At 35.3% G+C, this 21,945-nt stretch overlaps 1 protein-coding gene across 1 annotated transcript in view; it reads right to left on the bottom strand.

Moving 5' to 3' along the window:
• The window catches only part of Nol4 (nucleolar protein 4), a 351,023-nt gene that overhangs the window by 201,504 nt on the left and 127,574 nt on the right, over positions 1-21,945 (bottom strand). Inside the window, exon 5 of the mRNA XM_050135051.1 lies at positions 13,554-13,686. Coding sequence (XP_049991008.1) covers positions 13,554-13,686 — 133 coding nt within the window. The remainder of the gene's footprint in view (positions 1-13,553; positions 13,687-21,945) is intronic.

Here is a 21,945-nt window from a genome sequence, read left to right as displayed (position 1 = left end):
ACACATGATATGAAAACATAAGTGACATATTTGGTAGAGGAGGGAACTGTGAGGAGTAGGAGACATGATGAGTGATGGAATGAAAATGAATGAATTACAATGATTATGTATGAAAATGACATTGCAACCTATTATTTTATGTTATAACTACAAACAATTGAAAAATAAAAATAGACAATTCTGGTTTGTTAAATTTCTTACCTTGTATTAGGATATCTTCACCTTCATGGGTGAAAAAAAAACATTTTCAAAGGAAAGGACAAAATATCTACTTTGTAAAACGTTTCTTGCCTAGAGTGACTCTTTTCTTTTTATCATAAGAATTAGGAGCTGCTCAGTTACCCAAAGACACGAGATGCAGGAACTGTCCTGTTTACAGATTGGCAGCTGGCAAGCTTTGTAACACAGGGAGGGACAGATACGGCATAAAACAATCGGAGGAAAATATGTGGTAACTAGTAAGTAGTGACTACAATTAGTAATGAGGTAACTAACTTCTCAACTCACCAAATACATCCCCCCAAACCTATGTCTTATAAGCACTTAATGAAGTTTACTGAACAGTTGTTTCCTGTTCACAGTTACAATTAACCTCAAATTGTTTCTGCTGAAATTTGTTGCTTTGTATTATTTTCACAGTTTGCTTTAGGATCGAGTATATTATTATCATCCAGGTCTATTCAGATGGATAAATTATACTTTAGGCAATTTCTACTTTCAATACAATTTAAAACTCTTTTTTAGTATGTTTATTATTTCTAAGGGCCATTATAGTTATATTTATCTTAGGGTATGGTATTTGCTTGGCTGATATTTCAAACAGCTCATTTTCTTTGATTCTTTATGTAGGAAAAATTGTACTATTCAAAAACTATATTTCATTGTTATTTTTATGTGAGGCAAAGCTCAAAACTGTTAAAAATAAAAGACTTATGAGAAAATGTTAATCACATTTGGCATGAGTAGATAGTCATGAATGAAAGTGTTTTTACTCTACTTTCTGCCAAAGCCTGGTCCCATTATTTAGAATAAAGCATAGTAAAATGGAAACAGAAAATTCAAACCAATAAAGGCAAAAGAGGGAACCAACACAACTTCTTATTGTCCTTTCTACACAAGGGGAGAATACAGAAGGGTGAATGAATTGTCAGAAGTCAATTACACTTTCAACAGATAAAAAGAAATAGGAATTTTAAACACAGAGTCATTATTGCCAAGAGATGTTGTTGAAATAAACAGAATTCAAAGTTTGCTTATGCTTTGGAAAACTATCCAGAACCATTAGATTTTGAAGGCTAGGAATAACATTGAGTGACCTCTACTGTGGAATAAAATAAAGAACAATGCAGTCAAAAACTGGAAGGATGTGCAAATCTTTCAATGGAGTTATTATACAGGTGGATTCAAACGCATATACGCTGCCTGAAGATAATTGACCATTAATTATACGTTCAGGTGAATGAGGGCAGTGGAATGACTGACAGACTACAGAGCGTGATGACTGGAGAAGTTACAGAGGAGGGCATTAGGAACTCATGAAACTCATCTGATGTGAACTTAGAAACTCACGTCTGATGCCATGTTCTCCATAAGCTGAATGTGTGTACTCTAGTCATGCGTCTACCATTCCAAGTTATGGAGATAATAGTTTAATTAATGAACGTGCATTTCCTCATCTGTATCAAGAAAATAACAGCTTCTTTGTACGTTTATAACAAATTTACCAAGTTAACTCTATAGCCATATGTGACAGGTAATATACAATCAAGAGAAGCGAGCTTCCATCATCATCTATGCTCATATTTTGTTAGGAATCCTTTAAAAATATCTGACCTTATAGTTATACTATAAGAGAGTTTAGATATAGTCTTCTGACTGAAAGATTTGTGTACATGGAAGTTTAGAAGAAAAAACTATCTATAGTATTGGCATGGATTATAAGATTGTGTACACTTTCGCAGACTACAACAAAACACTAGGCTAAGCATTCAGTGTACCTTCTCTGCTGAATGGAAAATTACGGTCTCATTTCCATGGCTTGTCATATATTGGATAAAGACAAAGTCAAGTCTTGATGAGTTGAGCTCCTTATTCTGTGCAATGCTAAGAGCTATTCCAAGCTTTTATAATCTCAAAGTAATAATATGTTATAAAAGAAATCTCTATGCTAAGAGACTAGTTGAAGATATTCAATTTAAAACAACTTCAAAATTCTGGAAGCTATCTCGATATTTTAGGTCATCAAATACATAGTGAAGCCATTTTAAAAAGTACAAAAAAAGGTAAAGAATGAAAAATTTCTTTTAGAAAAGTTGAAAGTAACAGTTATTGTGGGACCATCTCTCTTCTCAACTGACTTTTTCCGACCACTGCTTTCCTCCTCTGTGCCTTTCTCTTTTCTTCCTCTGATTTCTGCTCTTTTTCCTTTGACCCTCCCTTCCTCTGCTCTCTCTCCTCTCATTACTCACTGTGCACACTTGTGCTCATTCCTGATGCTTTATCTTGACTGTCAACTGTACAAATCAAGAGATGCCTGTGAGTTTAGTAAGTGCACCACTGGCACGTTTGTGGGGGGGAGGGGGCACTTCCAGAACTGATCCACTCATGAGGTTTTTGTTCTATTGAATGAATGAATCCCTAGGATAAGTCATACTAGAATGGTATTTGGGGCTGACATGGTAGCATGTCCCTTGACCTTTCCTGTATTCTCTTACTTTGCATTTTGTCCATCATGGGGTGAGTAGCCTCAGCCATTGGTTCCTTCTAACATGAATTTTCTGCCTCACTGGGAGCTCATAATCAATAGAGTTAATGACTGTGGTCTTATTTCTGTGAAGTAAGATTCCAAATAAATTTTTTGATTTAGGTTGTTATCTTATTTGGTCAGAGATAAAAAGTTAACTAACATGCATGTGTATCTACTTTCAAGAGCCAAATAGGTAAGTGTATTCATAAAGAGGAAGGAAAGTTGTCCCTCAATAACATTCTTGAGATAACTGTGAGGTTTCATACTGCCTATGGATTTTGACCACATTTTTCTTTTCACCAACGCATGGTAGATGGAGGGGAAAGAAGGTAGGGAGTCCTCAATCGTGTTTACAGGAATAAACTCAGCCTGTTCCTTCATCAATCTCCCTGCTTTCTGAGCACTCTTCGTGTGTGCAATAAAGATATTTAGATGGCTAAGGGTAGTGATGAGCGTTCCATAACCCTTTAGTCCCTGTTTACCAACTAAAGAGTATTAAACTCATTTGGAGATACAAAGAAAATAATTCTCACATACATTATACTGCAAATGTTACTGGGAGAGTAGGCACAAGCCCACGCAGTCTCACTTCAAGTTTCTTTTTCTTTAATTGTTTTTGTTAGTTTCATAATAAATTTATGATGGATATAGTACAATGTTTGTAAACACTAATGTGAATAGCTAATTTGTTAAGAGTAATATTTCATAAAATACCACTAATAAATTATTTGATTTAACAGTTTCTTCAAACTGTCTTCTTGAGCTCAGTTAAGATCATACACCACTGTTTCATTGTTCAGAGGTGGATCTGGAAGATAAACACAGAAAGCACACATCACTAAACTCTTAGTCAAAGACACTGAATAAAAATGGACTATATCTTACTACAGAGACGAGCAGACAGGGAAGAAACATCAGAACACAGTTTCAGTGCAGATATGAGTTTAGTTTTCAGGCTGTCTCACCCTGAAGGAGTGTGCAATGATGGATAAGATAGGATTATTTCTTGGCTCCAAAGCACACCCAGTCAAATGCAGACATGAGGACTGATAAGAAAACAATTATCCTGCAATTTTATAATAAATACAATAAACTATCCTTCCAGTCCCTTTCTTCAATATCTTCCAGCTGTCCTTTTTTTCTTTATCAACCCACAATCTTACTACGATCCTTATCAACCCAGTAAATAAAGATTTTTATGGTCAATTTACCTCTGTGCTGAGGTTGATTAATCTGTTTGCCCAGCTGCCATACAACTCTAGCTTCAAAGCCTTATTCAACACTAAACTTATTGAATTGCTGAATTGCCTAAGGAGTAAAGTTGTTTGCCTTTCTTCTCTTCTTTAATAGTAGCTGGCTGACTCAAAGGAGCACAAGAGAATAGTAAAGAAATGCACCATTAATTTGTCTTCCTATGAAATTTTATAAAATATAGTTGTGTGGTATTAACACCAAAGAACTAGAAATTAGAGAAAAGGAAACTGATGCTCAACACTATCACGTAAAAGAAACCTAGGTGGTTTTCATGTTGCAATAAGATTCAGAGAATGGCTTACAGCTAGGCTCAGAATGTGTTTGAGCAAGCCAAGCATGCTAGTTCATGCCTAGTTACAGCAACTGGCATACTGAGATGAGAGAATCACCTCTAGTTTGAGAGTAACCTGGGCTATACAGAAAGGTACAGGCTAGTCAATGATCCATAGCCAGAACCTATCTCAAGACACAAACATACACACACACACACACACACACAGGCACACACAGCCCTGAATAAAAGCAGAGAATATGTCTTCTCTAAGAGTCATGAGAACTTTTTACCTATACAATGGGAGACACACATGACTTAATATTCTTACTGAACAGGTCTTGAATCTGCTTCTCAGTTTTAGCAGGAGTCTGTCATCTCTGAGGGTGCTGATTGATGCAGTCATTCACAGACTAGAAAATGTGGTCATGAAAATGTCAACAAACCTCAAATACCGTATCACAAAATAACTTGGCGGGAAGCAAAATTCCCAAGTAATAACATCCTTTGTTGACCTAAGCAGGTGTGTCAAAACAAGCCTGGTAAACCTCATCCCCTGAATTAATGGAGTGTGATCTAGCTAAGAAGGCTAGCCTTTGGGGCATGGCATGATCCTAGATTCAGATAGGAATACAAGGTATTTCTTTAAGTACTCACTAACATGGCAACCATATACATAATGTGAAAGAGATGCTAAGAGGCAGAGCTTTAACTGGGGAAAAATAGCAGACTTACCATCGCAGCGCTACAAGAAAGACAAATGTAATAACCTTGAAAACTCATTTTAAGTAAATGTAGAATTAAGTAAATATAAGCTATTTTTAATATTTAAGATTTAGATATAAGGCAAATTTTTCTTCCTTCTGCTTTTAGAAACATAATCACCACTTACAAGGAATTTTAAATGATAAAATGTACATGTGCATGCAAGTGCACACACACAAATATAGCTAAAGGATTTAATAATCAAAATTGCTTAGAATTCATAGTAAATTACCTTCTAATTGCCTGCTCTTTTTTATATTTCTCATATTTTGTATCTATTGCTGAAAATTATGATCTAATTATTTATAGAGCAATTTCCATTAAAAGTACATTCTAAAAGCTTCATTAGTTAAACTACCTTGACTCAAAAAATAATTAAATAAATTCATCAAGCAAATAATTTAATTTGGTATTAAAGAAACTTGATGAGAATAAAATGACAGCATTGTAGTATTTTCAGGTATTTTAAATACAGAAATGTTTGGGATTTAAACATGGAGAACAAAACCATGTTTACAATCAGGCTTAATTTTAAAGCTAATTTTATTACATTTTTGTTTGAAAAACAACTTTTAGTCCACACAAAACTTCCAGAAAAATCTTAAAACTGCTAAGTAACAAATTTTAAAATGCAGAAGAACAATCTGACTTACATCAACAGGAGAATTTCTAGGGAATTTGACATTCAGACTAAGAACACTTTTAATAGGTTTTCTAATTAAAACTCAACATCATAAAAAAATTAACCACTAAATTTAATTTCCCACCAAGTATAGTTTTACATCATTCTTATTAAAATCGTGTTTTATTAGATTTCCTAACTAAATTAAATGTTGAGCAGTAGATGCATTTATTACGGTTTATATGCCTTAAAATTCACAAAACTACCATATTTAGCCAAATTGGATGCAATTTTAGTCAGGAGTCTATTTTACTGAAATGTCTCTTACAAACCCATTGAGCAGTAGAAGAGGATTGCACATAAACACTGCATAGCTATATGTCATCTCCGTCCGTGCGTGTTCTCAATTTACATCCAGTGTGTCCAATTTTCAGCAAATAGTCCCAAATGGACTGAACATTTCCTAGTATTAGAGAGGCATTTTCATAAATTATAAAAGAACCCATGGCAACTGCCACAAGGAAGGACAGAGCTGAACCCTACACAACCTCTCCTTCTGAAAGAAACTTAGACAGTGTTGGGTGGAACAGCGTTTGCGCAGGAGACTTTGCATTTGCAGTGGCTGCCATTGTGGGACTCTGGGGTAGCCCTGGAGAGCTGGAGAGAAGTAGTTTGGCAACTCCGGCTCCTACACGTCCATCTAGTTTGATAGGTCTCAAAAAACCCACACAGCAGCTCAACAGGCTCTAAATTTTATGATAAATTTTAATGCAGGAGATTTATGCTGTGAGTTAAGCACACAGTCTAAACTGGGATAGAAGAAAATGTAGGACCCGATTTCCTCTCTCTCTACTTTCTGATTCATCACGCAAGCAGAACATTCTATTTTTAATCCACACCATTCCCACTTCCCCAGGGCTATTGTCATTCTACTTGTATAGGTATTGCTGCTAACTGAAATGGAAATGCATTCAATTTCAAGTACTATTTAATTCAGTATTCTTAAAGGTCGGGCTACTCTAGAGCTGTTAGAATGGACCAATGGAATGGGACAATTTCATATAGTTCTGACACCTTATGTTTATTTTTATATTATCTAACCACTCTAGTATTTAATTCACATGTGGAATGGGTGGGGATGTTCCTTACTCTTGTCCCTTACTCTTGTCCACAATCTACTTAAGGTCCAAACAAACAGTTCCTTTTTAGAATTATACCTCTGAATAGAATATTTATTTCCTTTTTTGACTACCCAACACTAAAGTACTTGTACTATTTAAGATGTATTTTATGAAATGTATGTATTTGAGGGAGACAGAAATCCCCAATAAGGAAGCAAATTGACTCAAAGAAGCTGTTTACTATAGAAAAGAAAAAAGCTGAAAACAATATAAAATATTTAAATAGTTTTCTTAAGAACATATTTTAGGGCTACTATTCTACATTATTATTTGGGGGAATGTTGTCTTTTTAGTGTGTTACTATAGGAAGTACTCATGTAATGCCAAGTAGCAATTCCAGTCCTCTAAGAGAGACTTGTTGAGATGTGCTCTTCTAACAAGGCCATACAGCACTTAGTGGACTTTGACCAGATTAATTTTTCCAGAGGGTGTTTATAAGAGACGCTGAAATCTCAGAAACTGTCTTCTAAATGTTCACTCAGGAGCTCAGTCTTATAAGCAAACTGTGCCTTCTATTCAGAAGAAAGGAATTAGAAACACTAGATTCTGAAAGTTACCCAGATGTTTTATTCCCATAATAACCTGGGCATAAGTAACACAAGATATAATGGTTAATCTTCATGGCTAACTTGACTAAGTTTAGAATAACCACTTAGACAGACCTGTGTGTCACTGGGGGTATTTCCAGAAAAGTTTAACTTAAGAAGGAAGAACATTTCTGAATGTGAGCAACACTACCCTGTGGGCTGGAATCTCTGATTATACAGGAAAAGGGAACTGAGCATAGACAGTCATCTCTCTCTGACCAGCTGCCTTCTGCCACATACCTACCCCACTAAGATAGACTAATTCCCTTCTACAATCTTAGGAGATAATACAATGTGGCCAGTTTATCATGTGATAATGTTACTGCAACAAGAAACTAACTACTTCAATGAGGAATAAAGCTGATTTTATCTATTTTTTTTATAGATTCTAGGGGCTAAGATTTCATTCTGCAGCCTAGATGGGTCTTAACTCTATATTCTCTGTTCTTAATCTCCTGCATGCTGAGCAGCAGATTTACGCCACCATTCCTCACATAACATATTTTATACTATCATTTAACTATTTTTTTCTGAAGTTAATATTCCTAATTACATCTTCTTAGTACTGACTTAGGTATTAAGTCACATCACAATTTATTATATATAATTAACCACGATTGTTGTAAGATCACATATATGCATATATAATTACATATGTACTTTACAGTATAGTGCTTGTATTTGAATTAACCACTAAAATCCAATGTAATGTTTTTAATAGAAAATAAACTGACCAGTTTGAATATATCAAAAGCATTTTTATAAAGCACATATTATGATGAAATATGAAATTTTAACTCTAGTCAATGAGTCACACATTTCTAAATGCCAACAAAATTATCGAATGTATTATTGAACAAAAATTATGGAGTATATATAATTTACATGTTTTAAAAGCTAATTTTGGGTGGAAGTTGAGGTGACTGTTGAAAATGAATCTGCATGTTTTTTTTTCTTTTCTTTTTCTAGACATTTCTACACACACAGATACTGTTAAAAAGTTGTTGATCCAATAATGAAATAGTCATGAGTGACATAACCTTCAGTAGATGGAAGAGCATGTATGTGATGGTGTTCCCATAACATCACATCCTTCAGGGACATCATAGCTGACTTCATTTATGGAAGCATATCAATGTTCACGCAATGGTACAGTCACTAGTGACATATATCTGAGGATGTGTCCCTGCATGACTACATCAAACACAACACCAAGCCCAATTTTCCAAAAACAAAACAAACAAAAAACCAAAGAACAACAACAAACCCCCTACTTTGCTGTATTGGTTCAGTTGACATAGCACAGTCACAGCACATAGGACACTGTGTTCATAAAGTTACTGTCCAATAATAGGAGGTGTTAAGAGCAGAAATACACATTTTCTGTTGCAAACCTTCAGTTTTAAAGCCGATTAATATGAAAAGCAGACAATTATAAGGATTACCTCAACTTTCTTTAACATCCTTCTTAGTGTTTTTTAAGGAGAAATACACGAAAAAAGCAACAACTCACCGTGACTACAAAAAGAAAAATCTGTTGTAAAAATTTTGAGTTAAATCGAGTACAAATATACACTTACAAAAAAATATATCAGAAGTAGTTCACAGTACAGTCTTTAATTTAGGAAACCAAGTAGATTGCTTTGTAGAAAAAAAAATTGACCCTACCAACGAGAATCAGATGCATCATTAAACCGAAGCTTCAAGAGTGCTCCCAGGGCAGCTACTCTCGTCAGCTATCCTGTACCAGGCACCCTCAGAAAGCAAGTGTCAGACACTTTAGGGAAAATAACAGCCCAGAGGAGGAAAGGTAGTTTGCTGTTGCTCAAGGAATCATAGCATCTGAGATGTAAAAGTGAAGAGCTCACTGGGTGGCATTTTTACCTGGGATCTGTTTAAATGGGTTCCATAGGATGAAAGTAACAAACAGGCAGTCTCAGAATCCAGGAGGCAGTGTATGTTAGCTCTGGAGATGTTTCCTGAAACTCTGAACCACAGCCATTGCAAGCCCAAGCTGTATCCCTGGCCTACAGAGCAACTCTGAGGACCACACGCTTCCTCAATTTAAGCAAACTTAAATGTAAACAAAGTCTTTAGGTGAATTTAACCCAAAAATATTTTTTAAGCCTATTAAACTATTTAAACATGGAAGCATGATTTCTTTATACGAGAAATAGGGGTAAAATGTTTCCTATGCAAAGACCATGATTTTCACATATTTCTTATAGTTTTTTTTAATCAGAGTCTATGTATTTTGTCTTTATGTTTTTACTAAGTGAGGGAAGCAACATGGCCTGCAAATAAGCCAAAGAAACTATTCTACACTGATCATGAAAGAAGTTCTCTCATAAATTCTTCACTCAGTATCTGTGTTCTTGAACTTTGCTTAATTATCTGACCCAGCACAAGACATTTTCCTGCCTTTCTTCCCTCTCTCCAATATACCAGAATTTGATGACTAGATTGCAAATCTTCCATAAAACAGAGAAATTAAAACAAAATAGAAAGGTGTTAATTTTCAGTCTTCATTTTAAATGATCCTCAAAAAAGACATTATGTAAACCTGCTCATGTTACAATTTCTAGAATTTCAAACAGCCACAACATACTACTTCAGTCTCTTCACCAAAGATTCTCAACTTGATGCTAAAGGAAACGAACAGTTTGCTCTAACTTTTAATATTGTTGTTTGTTCAGATTTTAAAAATGACCTTGGTTATGTTTTAGTGGATAGTGAGGCTGAAACAGGAGGACTAGAAATTTGAGGCTAGCCTGGACTACATGGAACCCTGTTAAAATGAAATAACACACAGAAAATACCAGGACAATAAAAGATTTTAGATCTAGTAAAATGGAAGTTTTAGCGAATTATTAAAATAGGAGTTTATATCACTATTCTTCCCAACATTTTTACACATCTGATTTATGGGTACAGACAAAGGAGCTCTCTGCAACAATACAAGAGTACCCTTCACTGTCTGACACCACGTGCAGCTATTTAAATTTAAATTATATGCTATTCATATTGAAATGCTCCCCACTCAGACTAGCCGTCTGTTGAGTCCACAGTATGGACTGTGACCACCATATGGAGCAGCACAGTCCTAGAATATTCCCATCCTCAGAGATGCCCACTGTGTCACACTTCCTACTCTTTTTCCAAACTTTTCTTTAAAACATCACCCTGTGCTTTCTCCTCAGCAGCAAGATTCTGCTTTGCACAGAATCTAGCTGTTTGTAACTGTAGAACTGTTTGAACTCTAGCCACAAAGGATGTCTTTGTCATATCTGGAGAAGGCACACTTGTCTCTAGGGGGAAGCATGTGACTGACATGTAGTCAGTAGCTGTATGGAGGCTGCTAGAAATCTGCCCAGTGAGTCAGGGATCAGCAGTGTGGAGGCTGAGAAGCTCTGCCCTATAAACTCTACACTGGACTCACAATGGGATGCTTGCCCAAAATTAGATTAGCTACAACACAAAGACAATCCAAAGACTAAAATACACCATCCACAAGAAAGTATATATCCCAAACTAACCTAGACTTAGGACTTAAAACATACAGTAACTTTAAAAAGACACATATTTTAAAATGTTATCACTATAAATTCTTATTTTTAAAGAGCAAAATGGTTTTTCATACAAGCTAGATAGATCATTTTCACTTCTTCATATTATATCTTAGATGAAAGTTGGGGCTATGACTTTTAAATATTTATTTATTTGTTTACCACTATACATAAAGATACACACATGTATGTTGGCACACACAATATTTTATAGACACATTCCAATGCACACACATATACAAATATATAATCTTGTAAAAGAAGGATAATTAGGTATGAATGACATAAGATAAAGAGCATACTATAATTATAAAATATGATAAAATAGTATAAGTGTATGTAAGTGTGTGTTTGTGTGCACATACACATGCAAATAGGGGTATAAGTAATTACACAGTGTGGTGGTAGCATGAATTACTTAGGAGAATTCCATCATCGGGAAAAAGATATGGAAATATCTAAATTTCATTTTGAAAACCATAATTATGCTGGAAAGCTACACCTTAATTATTTAAATGATGGAACATGTAAGAACTATCTGAAATGGAGCACATGACAGGAAACTCAGTATGAGAAGACTTATGAATTAATAATTCTTGCAAAACAGAAGAGGAAGGGTAATAAATGAGAAAGTAATGTAGTTTCATATGGTAATGAGTTCTTTGCAGAATATTAACAATTAGGAGATAGACAGAGGGAGGTGGACCTTAGGCAGATGTCTTTTTATAGATATCAGGTCTTGAAAAAGAAAACTGAGGATTCATGTGGGTGCAAATGGTATTGGAAGTAACATTAGTAGATTCCCTCTCCCAAGTGGTGAGTATAAGGACAGAGTTAAGGAATACACCCACCATCTGTGAGCAGAAAGTGGCCAGGAGCTCACAGAGATGACAGGAAAGCAAAGGTCTCATTATCTTGCTTTCAGGTCAAGATCCTAATAATCTATGAGGAAGAGGGAAACCTCTCATGCTCTAGAAGGAGAGATGACCTCAAGGAAAACTTAATGGGTAGTGTGAGCCAGAGCACTTAATATCTAAGAGGAGGGTTGGAAGGAGGTCAGTGAAGATCAACCAAGGTTCATATGCAGCAGGCATCAACACACAACAGTGTTTTTCCCAGAAATAATACTGGATGTTGTTCCATGCATTTTATTAAATCAGTATAGGTTTTCATCACAGGAATTGTGCCCTAGCAAAAGATCTACAACTGGCAATTCTAATTAAGAAAGCAATGAGTTTTCGTAATTAGAGGCATCTCCCTGAAATGTACATTCTCTAAAATTATATATGAAAAGAATGAGAACATAAACAGATAAATTGCATTGATTACAGTATACATATATAATAACTGATAAATATAATAACTGATATATGCACATGTGATGCTGGCATCATTGAATATCTATTCATTTTAGAACAAAGTGACAAGAATTTCTTTATAGTTTTTTCAAATGAAAGCCCTTTTTCTGCTCCTCTAATGTATAGCAAGTCAGACATAATCTTGAAGTCACTGACAACAGTCTCTTTCTTATTAATCATGATGATGTAATTTCCACCCCACTTACACACTTCTAAAATGAGGGAAAGAGAAGAACTCCATGTTGGGGACATTTCATATTTAACACAAGGGATATCTTAAGTCTTTCTGATGTCGATTAAATGTGAAATCAGCCTAAAACTCTGGCAACTTTTAAAGATATGTTTTAACAACAAGTTTCATAAAAAAATCAACATAAAAAATCCAGAAAAGATTTTTTCCTATTTACTGATATAGTGAAAAAACTTACCAGTCGAAAGAGTCATGTAAACATAGACTGAACTAATAAAACAATTAAATTATCCCGTTTCTGTTTACACAATTTCATTTTACACCAGCTATTATATTTACTTGTATCAAATTTGATATTTACAATGACAGAAATCAGAGTTTTTGAAGTTTTTAGACCCTAAAGCACTGACTTTCAGTTCAATTTTCTATAATATTCAGATTTGCCCCCAGACCAACAGTGGGAAGAGTTAGGAATCTTCCTGAGATTCTGGGATAGAAAATGACAGTCTTCACTTCCTTCCCTTTAGTTAGGAGCTCAGGATCAAAGCAAAGTAAATTTTCCCTACAGTATCACTATCATGAGATTGTCCTTTAATATATGGTCCTTTATACCTATATATTTAGGACTAGGTTGTTAGGTCAAAGAAAGTTTAATCATCTTTAAACTCTTGATTTACTCAAAAGTAAATGGTAATATAAGAAAACATCATGATAGACATCCAACTACTCTCCTGCAGCACATTCTATATTTGAGAAGCAAAACAGGAATGTGCTTGGATTTCATAACATCTTTTTATAAATCTGTCTAACACTTTAATTTTGAAAAGAGTACTTAAATCTAAAAATAATAAAGTGGATGACATAACCCGAGTGCCCAGAAAAAGTCTCCATAGAAACAGATTTTTTTTTAAATGGACACAAGAATGAAGAGGTGGTTCTGATTTTAATAGATTCTTACTCATTGCTAGGCTTCAATGCTTTGTTTATTCATTTGTTCAGTATGAAAGGCTTACCATCTTGCTGGCCATGGAGAGTCTGGGGACTTTGCATTCTTTCTTCCAGATTCGAGCTAAGGTCAGAGTTCACGGCTGACATCCTTGTTGAATCACTCATATCAAATTCATCACTTTCTATAGAACTTTCATCCTGAAATGGTTTGAAAATATAGTTAGGCACCAAAACATGTAACTGTGTACCAATAATTATTCTGTCTGTGTGGTCAATGAGAGGCTTGATGGGAAACCTCCTTTAGCCAATGGCCTTTGAGAGGCTGGACTAGGTTGAGGAGTGACTTTGGGATACCAAAAATTGCAGTCCTGCCCACTCGTCCCTCCTCTTTTCCTGTGCTTCACACCTAATTGTTGGACCCCCATTTCTGTTCCGTGAGTTCCCTTTTTAAATAAAGAAAAACCTCAGTATACTCTATTTGGATTAGCTTGGAATTGACTTGTGTTCCCCCCATTTGACGTGTTCTGTGTCAGAGGTTATCCAGTCAGTAATCATCAGGTTCTAAATGTGGTTCTTACTGATAAATATTTGGAAGAGTAAATGATGAAATCATTTCTCCCTTAAAGACTTGTCAAGGATTTTGAATACATAAACACAACATTATGCATGATACCATTGTAAAGGTAGAATAACGTGTTAAGAGAAGAAGCAATTTAGGAATTAAGCCTGAATATTAAAGTAAAAATGTTCTTAATGAATTTGTCTTAAAAGAGGTGACCATAAAACATGATGGAAAAGAAAATGTAAGTTTTACTGTAAACAAAATGACTCAGTAAAAATTATAAGCACTGACCATATAATGCATTGATAATTTTTCATCAGCAAACAGAATGGACTCCAATAATAAATCATATGTATAGATTCAATGTATTTGATACAGAGAAGGAATTCTTAACATCTTTTACAAATAAGTATAATAGATGATTTATAGATGATAGAGATAGATAGATAGATAGATAGATAGATAGATAGATAGATAGATAGATAGATAATTATTGAGGGTACATAGATGATAGATATGTGGGATACATCATGGGTAGGTTGGTAGATACCAAATAAATAAATCATATGGTTATAGATGATAGATAAATAGATAAGATTATATATGGATAATAGGTGGTCCATAGAGGAGAGGTAAATGATTTATGTAGCTAAATAATACAAAGCTATCTTATAAGCAGAGAGAACACTGAAATCACAAAAGGAGTTCTAAATAACATGGTATAAAACTCTTTCACTAAAAACCAGGTCACAAAAATGTCTACCATATGGATAAGTCAGAAAAAAATGTTAAGTATGAACAGTTAATGAACTGAGATAGGTATACTTTATTATTTTTGAGGATATCAGGTAATTACAACATTGCTCTATACTCTTCCCTCCAAACCCTCACATACACCTCTCATTGCTCTGTTTCAAATTCATGACCTCTTTTTCCTTCTTTTGTTATATGCATATATGTATGAGTATACACATGCAAGTTCTTAAGTATCACCCACTTGTTCTGTATAATGTTAATTATATGAATGTTTTCAGGATCTGATCACTTGGTATTGAGTAACCAATTGGTGTGTTCTTTTTTAGAGAAGACTATTTCCCCAAATCTCCACATTCTTGTAGTTTTTGTTTAGGATTGAAGTCTTGCAAGCTTCCAAAGGAGGGGGCAACCAACAGTCCTACCCTGCTATGACACCTATGAGCAAATCAACTACCAGCATGACATGGTGCTGTAGGAAGTCTTACAACCAGTGGTGACCCACCCACTGGGGTGTGGCCTCTTATACTATCTAAGCCACTGTAGAGCATGTGTTTGCCCTCTTTCTGGTTGCTAGATTTGGGTTCTGTTCTCCATTCAAGCAAAGGATTCTGATTTATGAGTTTACCCCTAAATAAATAACCAACTATTTCTCAATTCTGAGCTATTGTGGTATTTCTTTTAAGCATCCTTTCACATTTGGCACCCCAACGTGGGGCACAAATCTATGACACTGAGATTAATAGTCTCATGTTCTACAGACTGAGTTAGAATATTGTATGCACGCATGCTTCTGCCTCTGTTTAAAACATTTTTATATATTAATATATTTATCATATTGCAATGTACATTTCTAACTCTGATCAAGATATATATATATATGCATTGTTTGCAGTTTGAGGTCATTGTCCTCACTTGTTGCACATTTGTTTATTGTATAATATTCTAATATGAGGTCTTAGTCTATAAGTTATATAGGTATTAAGAATTATAGATCAATAGTCATCTGTTATACTTAAAGTTAGACTAATCAGGTTTCTTAGATACATAAAAGATTATATTCTGCATAGATAAGTAATTTCAACCACTTGAAAGAGCTGAAGAATATGGCATTTAAATAACTTGGGGTTTTGTTGAAGTGAGACATGATTGTTCCTGGCAGCACCGATCTATTCCTGAGAGAATGTTGAACACAGAAGACACACCACTTGGAGCTTGTTTTCTTCTTGACAAAACTGGCTTTTGGGCAAGGAACTGCCTATGCCTCAACCACTGACAAGATACATAGTTTCCACAAATGGATAAGCAGGACTGTCAAATATTGCCAAGGTAGGGTAAGACAGTTTTGAAAATTTTCCTGCCTCTGAAAATGGTCTGTCAGTTATTCTAGGCCTTAGCCAAAGTTGGTTACTTCAACATTGCAAATGACACCTTTGGGTGATTGCCCAGGTAGCCAGTTGTCTCTGTCATTTGATGCACATTTGGAAAGTTGCTTGATTGCACTTCCTGCTTACTTAAGTAATATTATTTCCCTTCTTGGATCTTCAATGGGGTTGAAGACTAGATAGTTGTAGAAACTTTCCTCTCATGACTTGGCCAATTTATTTATTAGACTAGTTAGGATAGAATAATTATTGAATATATTTGTTCTTAATGTACATAATTTTGTATTAGGCTTAGAATGCTGTTATTTAAACAAAAGGAAGAGGTGTTATAGGAAGTCTTACAGCCAGTGGTTACCTGCCCACTGGGTTGTGGCCTTTTATACCGTATAAGCATGCCATGTATCTGCTCTCTTTCCAGTTGCTGGATTCAGTTTCTGTTCTCCATTCAATCAGAGGATTGTGATTTTTGAGTTTACCCCTAAAAAAATAACCATATATTTCTCAATTCTGAGCTAGTTTGGGATTTCTTTTAAGCATCCTTCCACAACGTAGTAAGTATGTAGTAGTGGCATCCATACTAGCACACTAATCAACAGCTCCTAATTGGACTTAGAACCTACTTATCAAAAGGAAAAAACACGCCTGGTACTGGAACCCTAGCTAACTACTCAGTGCTACTGAAGGCACACATATTGGTAGGGAATCTATACTCACTAATTTACTAAACCAGCATAATTCCTAACAATAAGTATAAACATTTGTCCTTAAACTACAGATAAGTATAGTCATCACCACTCATCAAGAAAAGTTCTCTTAGACAGTAGGATGCTCAGTTCCAATTTCACTGAAGCAAAGAGCTTGTCATTATACTTCAAAGTAATTTCTTTGCTGATTACAAGATGCTGGTGGTTTTATGTAGTTTAAAAAAGGAAATTAAGAACTTTTCCTATTCAAAGAAGCTATTTCTTCAACATTGGGGTACTTCAGATTTCATGGTTACAAGGCAAGTACTTTACCCACTGAGCAACTTTTCCAACTTTAATAGATGTCTTTGTAAGTAAATATTTTAAATATTTGGCATTTATTTTTTTGCTGGAGGGCCACTTTTGTACATCCAGAAGAAAGTTTGCATGAACCCTTTGCCTCCTTCCATCATGGGCATCTGTCCTGAGGATTGAACTCAAGTCATCAAGATTGGCAGTCAACACCTTGTACCTGCTGAACTATTGTGCCAGATTAAGTATTTCTTATATATAACACAAATAGCTAATGAGATAAAACTATTTCTATAGGACTTATGGACATGTAAAATGTGTGTGTGTGTGTGTGTGTGTGTGTGTGTGTGTGTTTGTAGAAAGAAGGGCAAGATGCAAAGTCTCAATTGTGTTCCCTGTTCTGTGAAATGACTACAAAAAATGCTGAGCATTGTAGGTAATCAGTATAAATTTATCATCATTAAATGATACTTATCAGCATATTTTTTTAGAAGTTTGGACAAAAGATTAACAAACTTTCTTGTTAAGTGTACCATTTCTTAATGTGGCTTCTATTGTTGTGAATAAAGACCATGAAGAAAAGCAAGTTGTGAAATGAAAGGATATGTTTAGCTCACATATCTCAAGTCACAGCCCACTGAGGAAAGTCAAGGCAGGAACCTGGAGGCAGGAATTGAAACAAAGACCATAAGAAACAATGCTTATTTGTTTGCTCCCCATGAAATCTTAGTTTGTCTTTTTTTTTTCTATATGAGCCCACAGTGGGCTGAACCCTCTCACATCAGCCATTAATCAAGAAAATGCCCCCACAGACTTGCCTACAAGTAATCTGATGAAGGCATTTACTAAATTGAGATTTCTCTTCCCAGACATGTCTAAGTTTGTGTCAAATTGACAAAAAAAAAAAAACTATCAGCACATTTGCCACACAGTTTTGCTCTTTAAAAATACTAACTTTAAAGTATTTGTTATCATTGGTAAATTAACAATAGGAAAATTTGTAATTTTCTTTAACACTACCTTATGAAGTATAAGTGATTTATCATGTCTTGTTATCAAATACCAGTTTTTACATATTTATACAACCTGAATAAATACGTAATTGTACAGCCTCAGCTAAAAGCATGTGCTCGTTCTATAATTTTATTCCAATTACTATCCAATTCTTAACTTAATTATTCTTTTTAATGAAATAAAATTTATAGAATTTAGAGAAGATTTATGGAATGTAAATTATTTTTGTCAGCATGGAAATAAATTAAACTATAATCAGAGAAAAATAAACGAGTTCTAAGTGTTAAATTTTTAAAAGAAGCTTTTCTGAGACTAGAAAGTGTGATATTATTATGCAGTTGTTTCTCCAGGATCATTTTTAAGCCACTTGTGTGAGACTTTCTACATAAGCCTCTGCTAGGTGTTGTAATATAACCAGGGGCAATCGTTCAGGGAAGTCCATTATATATTTATATTATGGATTGAGATATCACCATGGTTTATCTACCTAAATATAATTGAAAATTCATCTCCACATTTCTGAACATACCTTTTCTCTACTCATAAATTCCAGGCCAATGTCTACACCATAATAAATAAGTGACCCAATTGCTACCATACAGGGCAGTGAAAATTTCATAATCTTTCATCATTAGTTTTGGGAATTTATTCAGTCATTCACTATCAGTAATAGTATGTTAAATATCCTAGGGTTCAAACTTCTTCCTGTATTGCATCCCTGAAACTTTCTAATCAAAGCAATGTCTTCTAAAGGTTTTTGATTATTATTATTTTCTACTCTGTCTTCTATATCCATAAGACATGCTATCATAAAATTTCCTCATATTCTGTTCATTTTAAAATTTACCTGACTATCTTAAGAGAGACATGCTTTGAGTGTGCCTAGGTTAGCTAGATTTGTAGAGGGAGGTCACCAAAAAAGAGTCAGCCACACAGTCCTAGGTAGGCTGCCTAGGCTCCAGTGAATGACCTTACATTGTTTGCACATAGTGGCATCACTAATTGAACTCAGTGGGTTTAAAAAGAGGACATGAAATTGGGAGTGTGTTTGGTTTGAATATGTGTGGCCTTTATAGACTCATGTGCTTGAATGGTTGGCCCAGATGGAGTGGCATTATTAGGAGTAGGTGTGGCCTTGTTGGAGGAAGTGTGCTCCTGTCGAGGCAGGCTTTGAGGTCTCACATATATTCAAGCCATGACCAATGTCTTCGTCTTCTTCTGCTGCCTTTGGATCAAAATGTAGAATTCTCAGCTCCTTCTCCAGCACCATGTCTGCCAGCATGATGCAAAGTCCCTCCACGATGATAAAGGACTGACTCTGAAACTGTAAGCCAGCCCCAGTTAAATGTTTTCCTTTGTAAACTGGCTTTGTCTCATAGTCAAATATATCTCGAATATTACCATAGAACCTTCGTCCAGTGATGGAAGAAGATAAAGACAGAGACCCACATTGGAGCACTGGACTGAGCTCCCAAAGTCCAGTTGGAGAGCAGAAGGAGGGAGAAGATGAGCAAGGAAGTCAGGACTGCAGGGGTTGGTCCACCCACTGAGACAGTGTGCCTGAGCTAATGGGAGCTCACCAAACCCAGCTGGACTGGGACTGAACAAGCATGTGATCAAACTGGACTCTCTGAATGTGGCTGACAATGGGGGCTGACTGAGAAGCCATTGATAATGGCACCGGGACTTGATTCTACTCCATGTACTGGCTTTTTGGGACCCTAGTCTAATTGGCTGCAAAGCTTTCTAGGCCTGGATGGAGGGGGGAGGGCCTTGGACTTTCCACAGGGCAGGATGCCCTGCCCTCTCTCAAGCAGGAAACAGGAGGGAGGAGGAGGTGTGGGGGAGCAGGAGGGGAATGGAAGGAGGGGAGGAAGTGGAAATTTTTGAATGGAAAAATAAAAAAATAAATAAAAATAAAAAAGAGTTTTCTTTGTAAGTGTCTTGGTGTCTCTTCACAACAATAGAAACCCTAAGAGAGAGGGAGACAAAGGAATGCCTGAGGGGAATTGTGAGGCAAAGGGGACAAACATATTCAAAATGTTTTGCATGTATATATAAAAAGTTCTAATAATAAATCCTTTTAAAAATAATTATAAGAAAGAATCATCATGGAGCTATGCATTTCTCTTTTTATTTTTAAGAATTATGAGTTCATGTTATTTTCATTGACCTAGATATTAAATGAAATGGTCTCATAACATCCAGACTAGTGAATCTGCTGAGATAGTGTAATTTAACGTCATCGAGTAACAAAGAATTTCCATAGAAGTTCATTCTGAATTTTTCATCCATGGAATAATAAGAAGTAATAATTTATGGCAATCCACTAACTTTTAAGGATTGTATATACTAAACCAGTACCTGAAATCTACTTACCTTTGATCCTTTCTAGGCTAGATCATATCTTATATTAACTATTTTAAATCAATAATAATAATAACTAAAATGCATATGTTTTTGAATGAGCCAGACATTGAGCTCCAATATCAGATAAATTCTGATTTAAGCAACTTATCTGTTTTGTTATGGAAAACCCTGGATTTTTCTATATGTTAATGGAACATCAGTCAATTGTAACTATTAAATCAGACAGTACAGATGAAAGCTATAGAACAGGTTCCCCAGGCATTCATTTTAAATGTATGGATCCATTTATAAAACATTTTAACAAAACCATAGCAAAGAACACTACCCTTGGCCTGGGGCAACTACACTTCTGTCTGCAACTCAGTCCCTTTTTTCTGATTCTTTTAAAACTTCATCACACACTAACTGCTCATGCAGAACCCATGGCTATTTCAGTTACTTGATCTTTACTTTCAAGATGGTTCCTCCAATGATCTTAACTTCCCAGTCTTTAAAGCCAAGTTGTTCCCATAATCATTAATTGTACATTCATCACCAACGACAAATGCATTATCTCTTTTTTTAAATTTTTATTGATTAATTTTGTTGAGCAACAGCTTCACACAAGTATATAATAATTCTGATTATTCTATGCTTATCCACACCCTCTGTTATCCACTTGCCATCCTTATAAGCCCCTTCCCTTCATCACATCCATTTCCATCTCCATGATTTTGGGTTTCATTTTTGTGACCCACGTAGTTTAACCAGGATCATCTATGTGACCATTGGCTTGGAAATGTCCACTTGGAAATTCTAATTTCCTAACACCTTTTCTGGGACCTACCTCTGCATCACAAGCTCTCCAATGACCAGGTTTCCAGAACATGGCTGAAGCCCTTGTATATAACCACATCTTTTATAATACTTAAATAACTGGTTTCAGTTTTCTCTCACTCTATTCATGCCCTCGCACAAACGAACACAAACATGAGCATTCATTTAATTTACCTACATAATGTGTATCTCATCATGAAACAAATGTCTCACTCCTCACCACCTAAATTTCAACTTCTCTATTTTTTTTCTTAAACTTCTGACAACTTCTCCAACAACCTTACTCTTGCTTCCTTTATCACTAAGGAACTTGGAGAAAACAGAGAAATATTTCGCCAGGCTCCATCACTACCCACCTACCACTATCTGACACCTCCTGTCTGTGGTTCGTTCTAAAGAAAAATCTCTCAGAGCAAAAAGAAAGATATGTTGCACACGTCCTTTAATATTGGACATGGAACTACAAGATTTAATGTATTTCCTGCTATGCTCCAGTTTTGCTTTGGTCCAGTTCTCCAGCACTATGTGCAGATTCCTCCCTTCTGGTAATATATATCATTAT

This window comes from Alexandromys fortis, unplaced genomic scaffold, assembly GCF_014885135.2.
Source record: "Alexandromys fortis isolate MF-2015 unplaced genomic scaffold, M_Fortis_MF-2015_v1.1 scaffold_25, whole genome shotgun sequence".
NCBI classification, from domain to species: domain Eukaryota; kingdom Metazoa; phylum Chordata; class Mammalia; order Rodentia; family Cricetidae; genus Alexandromys; species Alexandromys fortis.
Note: the sequence above shows the minus strand (reverse complement) of the source record. Positions and strands in the feature narration are given on the sequence as shown.